Here is a 15,189-nt window from a genome sequence, read left to right as displayed (position 1 = left end):
ATATATATATATAATATATGCGTAGGGTTTTCATACGACTGTTAAATTGTGTTTTATTTCTTCCAGGTATGACATCGGAGGGAATTTATCGGAAAAGCGGCGTGAACTCCCGTGTGACGGCCTTGTGCGACAGATTCCGCCGAGATGCTCGTAGCCTTCGATTGAAGGAGGGAGAGCATCAGGTGGATGACGTCTCCAACACTCTCAAGCGCTTCTTCAGGGAGTTAGAGGAGGGGCTGTTTACATCAGAGTATGCCTACAGCTGGCTCAGCATCACTGGTAATTTGGACACGACGTCGCACGTACAACTAGGCTGTGTGAACGATTCAGGACACAGAATATTCCCAATAGACGTAGGCCCTGTGTTTAATCCCTGCTAAATTCCTTCGTTGTACAACGGACATGTTCTCCTTGTGCATGAATCTGTTGTCTCTGGCTTCCACCCAAAGGTCAAAAACATCCGTGTTGGGTTAACTGGATTCACTTGACTATTGTAGGTGTGAATCATGCAGACACGAATGGTCGTCTGTGTCTCTACTGGTGCTGTGATGGACTGGTGATGCGCCCAGAGTTTACTCTGCCTCTCACCTAAACACTGCTGGAGATATGTCACCTTGTAAAAGTATTCATAATCCTTGAAGCTTTTCTGTCATTAACAACCATAAAGTTGAATAAAATTTAGTTAAACTTTATGTGACAAACCAGAACAAAGTAATGCATTATCGTGAAATAGATGGAAAATCTTGCATAGTTTCCAAATGTTTTAAAATAAAATCTGAAAACGGTAGCATGCGCTTGTATTTGGCTCCCTCTGAGTTAATCCTTTGTAGAAGTCCCTATCGGTACAAAGACAGCTGAGGTGGGATAATCTGTCAACAGGACAGCAATTAGACATGCAGTCCACTCATCTATCCTTTGTGGAAGAGAGCATTTGTTGAAAGAAGACCATAAGACATCATGGTGGTAGTTTGACACACGCTTAAAGCAGTGGTTTCCAAAATCCTTAGCTTCTGATCCACAAAGTAACATTCAAAGGCTTGTGACCATTACTGTTGGTTAGTTGTGAAAATATTTTTACTAGGACAACTAATTGGTGCCATGATGAGCAAAAACTGCATAAACAGCCAGTATGTAGCTTTTATCCATTTGTTTTTCGTATTCATTATTGAATACGATCTCAAGACCCCACATTTGTTGATTTGTGACCCCCACAAGCCTCAGCAAATATGTGGAAGATGGTTTTTAGCCTGTATGCAAAGCTCTTGCGTGGCAGTAAACTAATATGGCACATTAACTTCCTCGTAATGTGCCATCCCTACTGTAAAACACTGTGGTGACAACAGGATGCGGTGGGAATACTTTTATTCATCTGGGGCACTCATATTATTCTGAGTCAATGGGAAGATGGATGTGGCTAAATATAGGGGACTGGTTGGGAAAATTGTGTCAAGAGGCTCCAAACCTCTTGAGACTTTAGGAAGGTTAAACTTCCAGCTGGAGAAAAAACTTAAACATGCAGCCAGAGACAAACAGGAGTGCATATGATCAAAGAATGGCCCAGTCAAAGTCCAAACCTAAATTCACATGAACATTTCTGCTAAAACGAGAAAAATTTGCATAAATAAATAAATCAGTCTCCAAATGTGCAAAACTGGTGGAGATTTATCCTGAAATACTTGCTGCTGTAAATGCAGTTAAATGTGACCCTACAAAGTATTAATGCTGTGGAACCGAGTACAATGTAGCCACATTCGCTCCTTTTGACGTCTCTGCTTTCTCTCCCATGTTTTCCAGCCTTACCAGATGAAAATGATAAGATCTCAGAATACAAGGCCCTGTTGGACAGACTGCCTTGCGTCAACAAGGCTACACTACAAGCCCTCATCAACCACCTCTACTGGTAAGAGAGATCAATAGACACCAACTATGAACTTCACTGTGTGTGCGTGCTCAGGTGGCTTATTGTCACTGTTTGTGCTTCAGCGTGCAGCGTTTCTCTGATCTAAATCAGATGAACCTCCACAACCTGGCCATAGTGTTCGGTCCCACTCTGTTCCAAACCGATGGGAAGGACTACACCGCCGGCCGAGCCATAGAGGACCTCATTCAGCACTACATACTCATATTTGAGGCGAGTCTACCACTAAAGGAATAACATGAGGCAGTGACGTTTTTTTTTTTTTTTTTAGATTCAGTTTCATTCAAACCCTAAAGATCTTTCCTTTTTAAATTACTGTAAGTCCTGTTGCTGCAATTAGTTTTTTAGGGTATGTCTCTAAAATTTTACACATTTAAACACTCATGGTTAGTTTTTCCCCCTTCTTTCCAGTATCGGTTACATATCTCAGTTTTCAAATCCTGCGACAGATTCTTGGTTGGATTTAGGTCTGGATTTCAGAAAAAGATTATTAGACTTTATGCATACTGTTATTGCAATGTTTTTGAAGTTGCATATTGGTAATCTTGTGTTTGTGTGTGAGTGAATGTGTTCATGCTTATTTGGTAGGTGGATGAGCAGCAGCTGGACAAGCAGCTGAAGGAGATCAAAGCCATCATCGACATGACCGATTTGAGAATACGCCCCAAGTTTCCTGTGAGCACCGCTCATTTTTATTCTGATCTCTGCTGCTTTGCTAGGGACTTTCTGCCTCACAGTAAGGCTGTTTTCAAATCTCACATGTCTTGTTATATCTTTATCACCTTCGTGCTGTTCGCTCGCCCATTTTCACAAGCTCAGACTTGGTGGTGCCCTACCAATGTGGAGTTCAAAGTTTAATTTTGACTTGCTTTCTTATCTATTTACACACTTGAAGCACTGCAGATTACCAGTGGAAGTATTGCATTTTTTAGAACTTTTTATTATAAGCCATGTATCATGTGCTTTGGTAGCTTTATAAATAACCAGTGTAATTGCTAAGCAGTTAATGCAGCGTGTTGATGCAACTTATTAAACTGAAGCTAAATTCATTTTAATCACATCTTGATTGCTTCATTTGCTTTACTTGTACTCAGCATTTATTCATCTTATATACATGCTTATGTTGATGCGTTCTGTTGCACTTTATCTGACGTTCTCTGCATGTTTCTGTTTTAACCACATCAGAAACCCGGAGGTAACGGCCACTTCATCTGTACTGTGTATCTGGAGGAACTGAAGGACACAGCAGAGCAGCATGTCAAGGTAAAATGGCTTTAACAACTGGCACAACATCCTATTTTATGATGGTTTAGTGCCCACTTATCTCTCTTTACTGCAATAATAGCTGGCTATGTTAATGAACATTTCAGTCTTTGTTACACTGATTGTAGTTTAACTCTGGTTTTACTCTCCTCTCAGATTCCGGGTTCAATGACTGCAGCAGAGCTGGTGTATGAGGTTTTGGACAGGCGCAACATTCCAGTCAGAGATAAGGATTACTGGAGCTGTTGGGAGGTCTGCGAGGAAATCGGTGAGATAATTGGAAAAGTGACAAGGAAGGGGAGAAAGTGGAACAAATAATGACTTTATTTAATTTTTACGTGTGTGTGTGTGGGGGGGGGTGTGCGTGTGTGCGTGTGTGCGTGTGTGTGCGTGTGCGCGTGTGCGCGTGTGAGTGTGTGTACATCAGTGTGGAAAAAATTACAAGGGAAAGTCCATAGAAGAATTTTAGTGAACCTAATTTAAAACCAAATTAATTCTGAAGCGTGTAATTAAAGGGGGCATACAGGGTAATGGAATATTATGTATTTTGCAGGCGCATAGTGCAATTTTGTAGAACAATAAAGTAATCATTTTATCTTCATTTTTGAAGTGCTGTACATATCAAAAACATCTTTAAATAAATTTAATTTTATATCATAACCTCCTACCTTCAGATTATGATTGAACATCACAGTTCTACACAGTTTTGTGAAATCAGTTCTTATCTTTTCAGCCGGGTGACAGTTTGCTGTGCAATCTTTTGTTTGGCTTGGTATGTAGGACTGTGTGGGCCTCTGCCAGGAAGTTTGTTGATGACTTATCAAATGCCAGTAAAACCCAGCTGATTTCCCAGTACGAGTTAGAAATCCAGTTTCCAACTTCCTGTTTCTCCTGTCATTGTTTTCTTAGTGAAATAATTCCTTTCACCATTTTCTGGAATCATTTTGGCTCTAAATCTTTTGCTTTCTCAGAACGTCCACTGCATTATCAGGAGAGAGTCTTGCCCATTCTTCACTCTGCTGGCAATGAGTCCCATCTTCTCATCAAGAAGCAGCCTGCTATGGACGCCATGGTCAACTACCTTGGTAAAGACATAAAGAAAAATACAGCCTTTCTGTAAATCTCCCAATGTCATTTATGCATAATCAGAAACCCTTGATTCTTCCTCTTAGCCACTAAAGTCGACGTATCCAAGCACGGGATGATGAAATTCAGAGAAGAGCGAAGCATTCTGGGTTTGGGTCTTCCCTCTGGAAATTTCCACGATCGATTTTTCATCCTCAATGTCACCTCTCTCAGAATGTACAAGGATGTCAGAGTAAGAGCAGAGATGCATGAGATAAAAAATGATTCAAGCTTATCCGGATATTCCTTTACAGACACTTAACCTGTTTTGTTCTTTCTGTCAGAGTCACCGTGCAGAACGTGAATGGGTCGTGAAAAACTTGAAGATTTACTTGGGAATCAAGAAGAAACTCCGTCCTCCCACATGGTGAGCAAATGCATGATAACCAAACAGCATATAAACTGGCTTATCTAGAAAAAAAAACACTTTAAGGTAAGGGGAAAAAAAGAGGGATCTCAAATTATTCATCAATGAGCACAAATGTATTCCGCTGCACGTTCATCCCTGCGATGCATTAAAATGGTGTAAGACGGGATCTGAACTCCAGCTTTCAATGAGCCAACATGGAGTTCCAAATTTGTTCCAACACAGGCGTACTAAACCAGGGAAACATCAAACGCTTGCAGTTTATCTGAACTTGAGGAGTGATTTTGGAGGCTCTAGATCAAGAACACTCAGCTTTTCACTTGCTACATTGCCAAGAATTGTGATTCTGTTGGTATCATAAAACAAAAAATATTTTTTTCTTAATGTAGGATTTTTGTCCACACTGAATTAATAAGGTTATAGAGATTTTTTTGTTTTATTTTGGCCTCTAATTATACATGTTTAGTAGTTGAACTGTATTATTTTCTTTCAATTTGTTCATCTTTTGCTCATCCAATAAAACTTGCAAACATTCTGAGCCACCACTAGAGGACAGACCAAGTCCAGGAATAAATCTGATTTCATGTCTCTCTCTGTTTCTAGTTGGGGTCTGACTGTTGTGTATGAGAGCAAGAAACAAGAGAAGCCAGAGAGACAACAGTGGTGAGCTACTCTCAATATATTTTCTAAGTTTTGCCTCCCCGCTGATATCCCAGCGTTCCCGATACCTCAGTTTGTCACTTGGATTTATTAGTTTATCTAAGTGATAAACTAACACTACAACTGATCAGATAACATCACTAAACAACACCATACTCTTCTCACACTGCATCTAGGTAAGAATCTACTATAACACTTAATAATTACCTTTTATAGCCTTCAATTCTACCACAACTCCCTCTTCTCAAAACATCTTGAAGAGTAAACCCAGTTTAGTAATTAATTATTCAATTCTTCTTGAACGCCCCTGTTGTTTATACTTTGCCTACAAGCTTCAGACATTCTTGTAAACTTATTTTAGGACAAAAACGTTATCTCCAGCATACAAACAGAAACCTGGAGATAACTGAGTTTATAGTCATGCTGTCCATATTATGTGGGGAAATACTCTCTGTACTTTAATAATTAATGATTTCAATGCCTCGACTAACAACAACAATAAAAAGAGATTCTTATTAAAATAGTAAAATACTCGAATGATGATAATGCACAAAAAAAGTGTCCAGAAAAACTTTAGAGTACCTTTAAGCAGGCTGGAAAATACGGATGAAACCGATTTATTTTAATATTAGCTGAAATTCTTGCTCTATAAAGCAAAATGTAAAGAAATGAAGGTTGATTTGGCAGTTTTACACAATATATTATAACTAAATTATGAGAAAATATTTTACTTCCTGCAATGCCATGTATCAAGCATTTCTATTTTATTGTTAAAATGAAGATTTAGGTAATGACTTCATGAATTTTTTTAATAGTTTTGATTAACTTTTACTCCTAAGTCTCCCGAAATAATAGTTACTTTGGAAACTTATATCAATGCTACACAATCCTCCTCTGTTGTGCAAAGAGGGAAGACACCAGAAAGTAGTGCAACACCAGTAAGATTTTTGTGTTCGCAGAAGGACACTCCTGTTTTTGTGCAGATGCATTTGCTTTTCTTTATGTGCAGAACGCCATGGTATTTTCTCTCTTAGTGGAAGTTTGATCATATTCATGATAAAGTATGCATGTAAATATGACAAACATCAGAAGCTGGAGGCTTTTCTTCTCTCAGAGAAAACAGGTCAGATCCCTGCATGAGTTTGGTGAGTGAGGCATATGAAAGGTCGGCTCCACCTAGAGGGGAAACACACCAGAATACCTATAACCATGGCTGTGTTGTGCTCCAGGTCTCTTCACATTCCCGTTCCTCTCTATGTGTTTGTGCCTCAGCATAATGTGTGTGTTTGCCTCCCCCACCCCCATTTAAAGTAGACTAAGACTGCACAGTGACATTAAGGGCCTTGGACAGGTTTTTTGGATGCATCTAGAAGGCATGCGCTCTCCTTTACTAGAGAAAGAACATTTGGGTTTCCCATCTTTTTTAGGGCTTTTTCTCTATTTGGAAGATTAGATTGTGATGATAGATTAACTTGGCTGCAGCATATCAGGGTCCCAGATGTTGCATGAAGGAACCCTGTAGCAGCAATGAAATCCCATCCATTACTTTTTACTCTTCGTACTGCAGATGGTTCAAAAATGCTGGTGCAAGACTTTTGACCAAGTTTTCAAAATAAACTTGTGTTACCCCTCGCTTTAATATTCTGGTTCTGGTTTTTATAGGGCTTTTCATGGACAAATGCCAGCATATGTCATTGATTTAAAAAAAAATAAATCTTTATACCGCCTGTCAGTCCCTAAGGTCCAGTGGGCCAAACCTACTGGTTATGACGCTCCCCAGGCTGAAGACAAAAGGTGACAGAGCAATTTTTGCTGAGGCCTCCAAACTCTATTACTCTCCTTCTGAGGATGAGAACTGTTATCTCTCTTAAAAAGTAGCTGAAAACTTTTTTAAACCATCCTTTATGTAAGATCCTGTGCATTCATTTTTTCTTCTGGAGTTTCTTTTTTGTGCTTTTAACTGTGCAACAGTACACTAATATCACTTTCCTTTTTAATAATAGTTTTACTTTGTTTTTTTTTTTCCATTTTATGTACCCCTTTGTATTTTTATTCTGTACTGTGTAGTATTTTGTGATATTTGTATGTGTGAAGATGTTTTTATTTACCTGATTACTTACTTCCCTTAAGCCAAGGCTGCAACCTCAAAAAGACCTGACAGTTCTCAGAGTTATTTTGCATTTTTTGTACCACGGCTGTCATGTGCGTCATGTTCTGGCACTGTTCTCGCTGCAACAAAAGCTATGTAGCCAAGCAGCTAAAATCAAGAAGCTCAGGCCTCCTGCGTATAGAGATCAGTGTGTCATTTGCTCCACGTGGACTGGGACTGGAGGGAAGCGCACACACCTCCAAATTATTCAAATAAGCGAGATTCTGAGAGACTGAGGGAGTTGCTTTTTTTCCCAAGCTGTAAGGCACAAATGCAAAATGTGTTTAAGGAAAACCCTGGCATTCTATTTTCCTCTTGTGGCTTATAATGTCGATTTATGAACATCACAGTGCCACTCGCATAAAACCTCAGGTTATTGCACACAGATTTCCTGCTTTGCAGGGTGCTGTACTCTACACTAAAAACCCTATAAACATTTATTTGTACATTTACAGTTTAAAATGAACATGCGGATAATATAAAAAAGCTTTGAATGAAAAAGAGTAATTGGAAGAAAAGAAATCCTATAGCATACCCTTTCTCTCTCCCTTTCTCTTTGAAAGTCAATTCAGTATACCATAAGCAACTAAGTATAAATCAGCCATATATATATATAACAAAGAATAATCAATATATATTGTCTTTGTAATGATACAGCACTCTACTGAGTAAATACACTTTATTATACCTTGATTATATTTTATTATTTTCTTAAAAATAAAAAAATTGGTCTACTGTTTTTGGTTTCTTTAGAGAGATTGTTCCACAGGTTTGTTTCATTTGGCCATGCTTGTTATAAGCAAAAAAATAAAATAATACTCTGAAGGGCGTTTCCTCCAACACATTAAGATTGCCACTGATGGTGAAATCGCAGAAACCTTCCTTTTAGTGAAATGAAGAAACATCCTAGTGCATCTTTGGAAAGGCTGGAAAGCAGCAGGGAAGCTCCTTGTGGATGAGAGCCCAGAGGCTTTATGATCACCTTCATCTTTAATGAGATTTTCCAAAACTGCCACAATCTAGCAAGGTCTGAGCAATTTTAGAGATTCTGGAGAGTACAGGATTTAGGGATATGTTAGTCCATTAATAAAGCTGATCTGAGAATGTGCTGCTATTGATTCAAGAAATTAAATCCATTTATGGCATTGAAGAGTGGAGAAATTGTCATACGCTCAATTTTCCTAAGGTGGAGCCAGACAACTGAAGGAAAACATATCATGAAGTATAGCAACATATATAAATTTTAAAAACAAACAAGTAAATATTGAAGTCATTCCTAAAATTGTATAGGGTCTGCATGTTTGCACTGAGAGCTTTTCCTATTGGTTCTCCAGAGTTAATGCCTAATGTGTATGCCTCTGCACGGACACCCTGGTGCTGCATGTTATAATGTTCGTGCGCACGTCACGCTGAGGCTGGCATTGTCAACAGCAGTAAACATCTTCACAGAAGTAATGGGAGCCCTGTCCCCCGTCACGCTGTGGGCCATATTATCGTTTTGTTACGCTCCATTGTCACGTCTCTTCCATCTAGAAGCACACCTGAGAGGAAAACACACAGACGGAGAGAGAGAATATGAGGACGTGGGGAATAGAGAAGACGAATGTAGCAAATGCATAAAGACGCTACGTTTTTGTCTTTATTTTCTTGTACATTTCTCAGTATCCAAATCAGAACGTCTTCATTGCTATTGAGAGCTTTTCATTTAATTGCTTTTCTTTTTGCTAAATCTCTATTTAGCAAAAATCAATAAAGAGAGGCAATAAACCCCATTTAGCTCTCGGTTGTTTACAGCTGACGGTGTGGAGCAGTCGGCAATAAATTGTAAGCAACAAACAAATGAAAACTGTTTTAGCAGATATAAACTGTAGGAATGCTTGCTCCTCTTTTGATTCACAGTAACAAGCACTAATGAGCTCTATTAGGCATAATGATGCCAACAAGGCTCAGAGAGGGAATCTGCATACGAGGGGCTTTTGCAGTACGTGTGTCGTCTTAATGTGTGTGCGGTATACCTCAAACGCTGCCTGCTGTTTAGTTTTGTCTGTTTGTATCGCTCTTGTACCTCAAGTGGAGAGCTTTGGAATAATTATCTTGGTTCAGATCGGTGCTGCTAACAGTAGTGTCTGTGTAAATAAAGCTGTTTATTCGTTATCACGACGTGATCGATGACTCAGAGGGATGTTGGACTCCAGCCGAAGTGGCTTCAATCATGCACATGCACACGCCATGGTTGCTACAACCAGCACTTAAACTCGAGCGCAAACAGGCATAGAAAAATAATTGCAATCAAAGTTTTCTTGTGCTTTCTCTTGAAAATTAGCTCGCGCCTCTCTCTGTGTTTTTGCTCCATCGACGTCACCGCCAGGTGCTACAGGGGAAGGCATGACGAAATCAGTTAATGTCTTTGACTAAGTCTTTGTTTTCCTAAATTTTCCTCGGTCTCTCGGGGCTTATCTGCCTCTGCTACACGCACACAAGTACACTCTGCGCCTCCCGAGTTTGTTCCACTGTCTGGCTCACCTTATCGCTATCCATTTATTTACAGGTATCTCTGCTGTGAAACCCAGTCGGAGATGAGGGAGTGGTACGCTACATTTCTTAGTATTCAGGTGGGTTCTCTCTCACATGCAAATGTACACACTGCTCCTGCGAGTCGCTGTAACATTAACTGGCGCCCTGGTAAATGTGTGCAAAAACCTAAGTTAGTAAATAAATTTTTTTCGTAGAGTAGCTTAATCTCATAGTGGCAATTTTACAAAACGCAAGACTTCAATTTGTGTATATTTATTCAGCTGGTTAAAAATTATGTGTTGAGGGAGAATTAATTTTAAGGTCACTGAAGTTTTACTTTTTGACACCTCTAATTATTTCCAACTAGATGTAACTGAAGCATTAACTTTTTAAAGTTGATCAGAATCTACACACACAGAGTTGTCAAAGGTCCCTCTCTCTTTAACGAATTGCCGTTCCTATGATTTTGTTTAAATCCCTACTGAGTAAATGTGCAGTTTTTATGTATTGTATGTTTTGCACGTTTTTACAACGGGAGCCAATACATGTGTAGCAGATCTGCTGTAATAATTTGAAATTCACGAATCTCTATTTTTTTGCAGACAGTTGTATGGCCTCAGCAGGACATTTTAAATGATCCGAATCCTGATTGTGTTGAATCGCTTTGGCACACACACACATACAAAAACAAAAAAAACACAATAAAAATCATCGTTGATTGTCTGCGTCTGTTCTTACTTTTAGAACGATGGCAACCTGTGGCCCCAGGATGGAGTCCAGCAGAACCGGGTGAGCCGTGCGCTGCCGGACACTCGTCACGGTAACGTGTCACTGATCCCGTTGCGTGGCAGTGAGAATGAGATGCGGAACAGCGTAGCAGCTTTCAGCCAAGACGCGCTTGCTGTGAGTCAATCTGCCAATCACTGGGACTAATCTTGGACAAACCGGGACGGCTCGATCCGGAGCTGTCGACTAATCAGGGATATTCATGCTGAACAGGTGGCCAGGAACCTCAAAGCTGATATAGTACAACTTTAATGTCCTCGGAGAGGACTGATTTTAGTTTTTAAAATGGAGCTTGAATGTATTTTCTTTCTTTTTTCCTCTGCAATCCTTTAGCTTAGAGGGAGAAATGGAGCTATGGGTCATACCTGCGCAGCATGAATATGAACTGATCCTATGATTTGACCATGATCTATATATAGTTATAACAGGATCTGGGTTCTTTAAATGTGACGATTTAAACAAAAATCTTTTTTTTTTACTATTTGGGGTTGTTTTACAAGACTAATTTGTGTCTGGGCCTGGAAACGTTTAAGAACTCAGACAACAGGAGGACACAGCAGCATCTTCACACTGCAGGCATGTTTCACTGAGAGCTGAGAAAACAGACCTGGAGAAAGAATATGTCTGGTAAATATCTGCCAGAGCCCAGAGAAACACAAACAATTGCACATTTTAAGTAAATTCACGTCTCAGACAGATTGCGGTTTACACCGTTTCAGAGCATGGCTCGCTGACTGGTGTCCCTGCGCACTCGGATAAACAAACTTTGACAGAGGGTTTGTTTGGCTCGGTTCCAAGCACACCGACATTAAACCAGACCTGTTCGAGCAGCAGCATCCACATCAGCCTCTCCATCTGTTCTCTCAATTCGTCACGAAACCTTTCAGTGCAGCACCAAACCGTCCCGCTCTGCTGTGACAAACAAATGTCCACAATCTGAAGTTGCTGTCGTCTCCTCCTGCTGTTTTCGGCTGCCACACAACTGCTCATTAGTTGGCTGCACACTGCAGTGGCACACAAGGATTCAAGTTACTTCTGCTGGAACTTCCACTAACAAAAAAAGAAGTTCTAGGTGGCGGTGCTGTTTGCTGTTACCTCCCATTGATGTTTCCTGCTGATCCTGTCCTGTCCGATGTATGAACTGAACAGCATTTCTGATAGGGGTGTGAGAGGAGGAGGAGTGATACAGGAGTAGACATGGGAGCAGGACGAAGATTCACTGAGAAAGTCACACTTTCTCCAAATGGCCCAGTTTTTGATTGTTTCATCTGCTTCTTTGTCAAAAACTTCCTCTATTTATGTTTCAGCTCCTTAGAGATGTGCGATAACGCTCGCAGCAATGGCAGCGGCAAGGTAACTTTCGAACTTACTGTGAAAAATACAGATCGTGTTTTAGATTCACATTCTACGTAATGTACTTCATGAAATACATAAGCTTCACTTCACTGGTCTTCAGAACATCCTTACAGCTCTTAGCTCAACCATTAAAGGCTAAATATGGTGAGGGGAACATCTTGATTTTGAGTTGTCTTCTCTTCAAGGTTAACAGAAGCTAATAAATGAGAAACTTCATAAATGTTTTATAGCAAAGTTGTTCTGCTGGATCATTTTTGTTGGCCTGCATAACAGGGCGGCTGAGTGTAGATGTCATATAAAGCTAGAGAGCTAGCGGAGCATACCGTGCCTTTCAGAAAATATTCTTACCACTGAGCTTTTATCATGCTTTTATCATGTTACAGCCCCAAACCTCAGTGTATTTATGTGAGATTTTACATAATAAACCAAAAAATATGCATAAATTCGAAGTGGAAGGAACATTGTGTTAACATTTTTTTTTACAAATACAAAAAAAATGTGGCCAACATGAATTTTGACCTGCTATGTTTTCGTCTTTAACTTGCCTGGATGTCCAGTAAATATATTACACATCTTCACTTTTTTTTCTTTTCACCCGGAGATGATCACAATAAACACCATCTAAAGTAGAACTACAGCATTTCATGTTTGGCCAAGTCATAACAGAAAAAAAGAAATAAAACATATTGATATTCAAGCTTTAAGAAGCTCCAGTGAAGGGAGGAAGACATGTTTTTTACTTGAACAGGCTTATTACAAAGGAATCATTTAGAATTCCAACTATGGCAAATTAAAAGTTCCATAGCAAGTAAATCATGGATTTAAAAACGATTAACTCCATGTGCTCAGTGCAGGTACTCAGTCTTATCCCAGTTATCTGAAAACATGTAGACTACATATTGCTCTTTAGGACAAAGGCTGAACGGGAATCGGAGTCTCGTCCTTCAGTTTAAAATGCTCGACTGGTGGAGCCGTCTTGCTGCATCTGTGTTTATCTGTCCTCTTGACCACGGCTTATTGAGTCCACATCTCATGAGCGGCCTCATATCTGGTTGCCATGGCTGCGAGACGTCAGTGGTCTGGATGGAGAATTTTAAGCTTGACCTCCCGAGAGACTTTATTAAATACAGTGAAACTGATTTAGCTTCAGGGAGATGGGCTGCATACGTACTCTGACCTTTACTGATGTTTGTGACGGGATGAGTTTGAGATGAAATGCGATGTTCAGTCTCTGACAATGATGGATGTTTGTTGTTCAAAGGTAGGAAGGAGAAGCTCGGCGGATGACTCTGAATAATCTGGGAACTTTCACATTCAGCGATTCTCTGGAGCAGAGCGATGGACACTCTGAGAGCACGGCCTCGTCATTATAAACGCGAACTTGCAGCTTCACTCAACCAGACTAGAATAAAAAAAGAAAGAAAGAAAAAGATAAATCAACAGCAGGACCCTGTGAGAAACCCATCCTGCACCCCTTTCCGTTCACACATGGATGAATGGAGTGTTGGCATTAAAGGAAAAAGGAACAAACCACAAAGACTTCTCCAGCTGTTTCCAGCAGGTTCCACTGGTCTCATTGTTTACTGGAGTCAAAAAAAAAAAGAAAAAGACATACACTTTATTCCCCTCTTGTATTTGTTGTATAGACTTAGTTACTTTTGGCACATAAACTGAGTGCTTGTACTTTTTTTTTTTCTTTAATACAGGTTTGAAAGTCTTTTTGTAGCTAAATGTGTTTTTTATTCACTTTAAATACGATTGCTTTGGAAATGAGTTATTTAATTATGCAGCAGAGAGCTGAGTGGTTGTTGTAAAGGAAATCTGAGATCAGAGGAGGTTGTGATCTAATTTCTCCTGGACTGGGACTCAAACATGTCCGCTGATCGACCGACATCTGCTTCTCTGCTGGAAATCTGTGCAGCAGCTTCTTAGGCTAAGTTGTCACTTCTGCTCAAGAGGGACCGTCTGATCGTATTGAAACCAGCAGCTTCAGGGCTGCAAAGGTAAGTCCGTCCTTAACCAGCAGAGCAACATCATAGTAAAGTCAGAGTGTTTAGCTGCAAATTTGGTGAACTATAAGAAAAACAGAAGTATCTAATTTGTTGTTGAATAACTTTAGAGCACCTTAAAAAGGTTCTTTTTCTTCTAAGCATATGTACTTATTTAAACATGAAGTTTTGTTTTTTATTTCTCAGCTGTCTTGTTTCTCTCTGTTGGTTCTTCGTTTTGCTTGAGTTGCATTGATTAACCAGCAGTATTTCTGAAGGTGTAGATCACAGATTTATTACACTTAATTTAACAAAATGTCTCTTTGTCTATCTGCAATGTGGGATGTTGTCAGTAAAGTGTTTTAATTGAGGCACACATTTAAACTTTGTAAATGAAAAACTAATTAAAATTCTCTGCAGTGTCTTATTTAATATTCCAGGTTTTGGGTCATTCTGTTGGGAAAAAAAACAGATCTGTGCCTTCATCTCGTGTCGTGTTTGTTGTCTGGGTCCCTCCTGTAGGTTTTCCTTATTTCTTATTTTAAAGTTTCATTCATTTTGACAGCAGACGCCGCACCGCCAGTCAGATTTGTTCAACTTTATGATTTTGAACTTCTAACTAAGATGTTTTAGTTGAAACACCCTTTAAATTTGTTTAATATTTAGATAATTGTTGTAGTACTTCTATAAAATATTTATTGCATACAAATACAAGCACTGAATAAGCTCCCATGTTGCAGAATACTATTTAATGAACTTAAATTGGCATTTTTCATTTATTACAGGCGATTTAAAAAAATATATATATATATTTTTTAAACTTGAAGCTACAGTATAACTTTTATAAAAACACATCACGACAGCATAATATAATTTTAACAAATGTATAAAAAAATGTATTTTTTTTCTTAAAATCAAAGCTCTGTTTTTTGTTACATGTTCCTGTATTTCTTAGCTATAACTTTTCTATTATTCACTCTTCAAAATGTGAAAGAAAATAGATCATGCCACTGACTTATCTGACCTTTGACATAGATGGAGAGGATACTGTAACAAAACACAA

The 15,189-nt window shown here is 39.2% G+C and overlaps 1 protein-coding gene across 10 annotated transcripts in view; it reads left to right on the top strand.

The window, feature by feature from the left end:
- The window catches only part of arap1 (ArfGAP with RhoGAP domain, ankyrin repeat and PH domain 1), a 66,249-nt gene extending 51,689 nt beyond the window's left edge, over positions 1-14,560 (top strand). For 4 of the 10 annotated variants that reach the window (XM_017308316.1, XM_008425458.2, XM_008425464.2 and 1 more), the window contains 14 exons: positions 67-279; positions 1,795-1,900; positions 1,984-2,131; positions 2,507-2,593; positions 3,104-3,181; positions 3,338-3,449; positions 4,153-4,266; positions 4,354-4,499; positions 4,591-4,673; positions 5,277-5,336; positions 10,031-10,094; positions 10,741-10,899; positions 12,090-12,135; positions 13,400-14,560. In XM_017308316.1, coding sequence (XP_017163805.1) covers positions 67-279; positions 1,795-1,900; positions 1,984-2,131; positions 2,507-2,593; positions 3,104-3,181; positions 3,338-3,449; positions 4,153-4,266; positions 4,354-4,499; positions 4,591-4,673; positions 5,277-5,336; positions 10,031-10,094; positions 10,741-10,899; positions 12,090-12,110 — 1,391 coding nt within the window. In that variant the 3' untranslated portion in view covers positions 12,111-12,135; positions 13,400-14,560. The other 6 variants (XM_008425462.2, XM_017308317.1, XM_008425461.2 and 3 more) reach the window with 6 other exon arrangements.
- The last annotated feature ends 629 nt before the right edge of the window (positions 14,561-15,189 follow it).

The sequence above is a fragment of the Poecilia reticulata genome, linkage group LG13 (assembly GCF_000633615.1).
Source record: "Poecilia reticulata strain Guanapo linkage group LG13, Guppy_female_1.0+MT, whole genome shotgun sequence".
NCBI classification, from domain to species: Eukaryota; Metazoa; Chordata; class Actinopteri; order Cyprinodontiformes; family Poeciliidae; genus Poecilia; species Poecilia reticulata.
The sequence above is the reverse complement of the archived record's forward strand: the minus strand, read 5'-3'. Positions and strand labels throughout refer to the sequence as shown.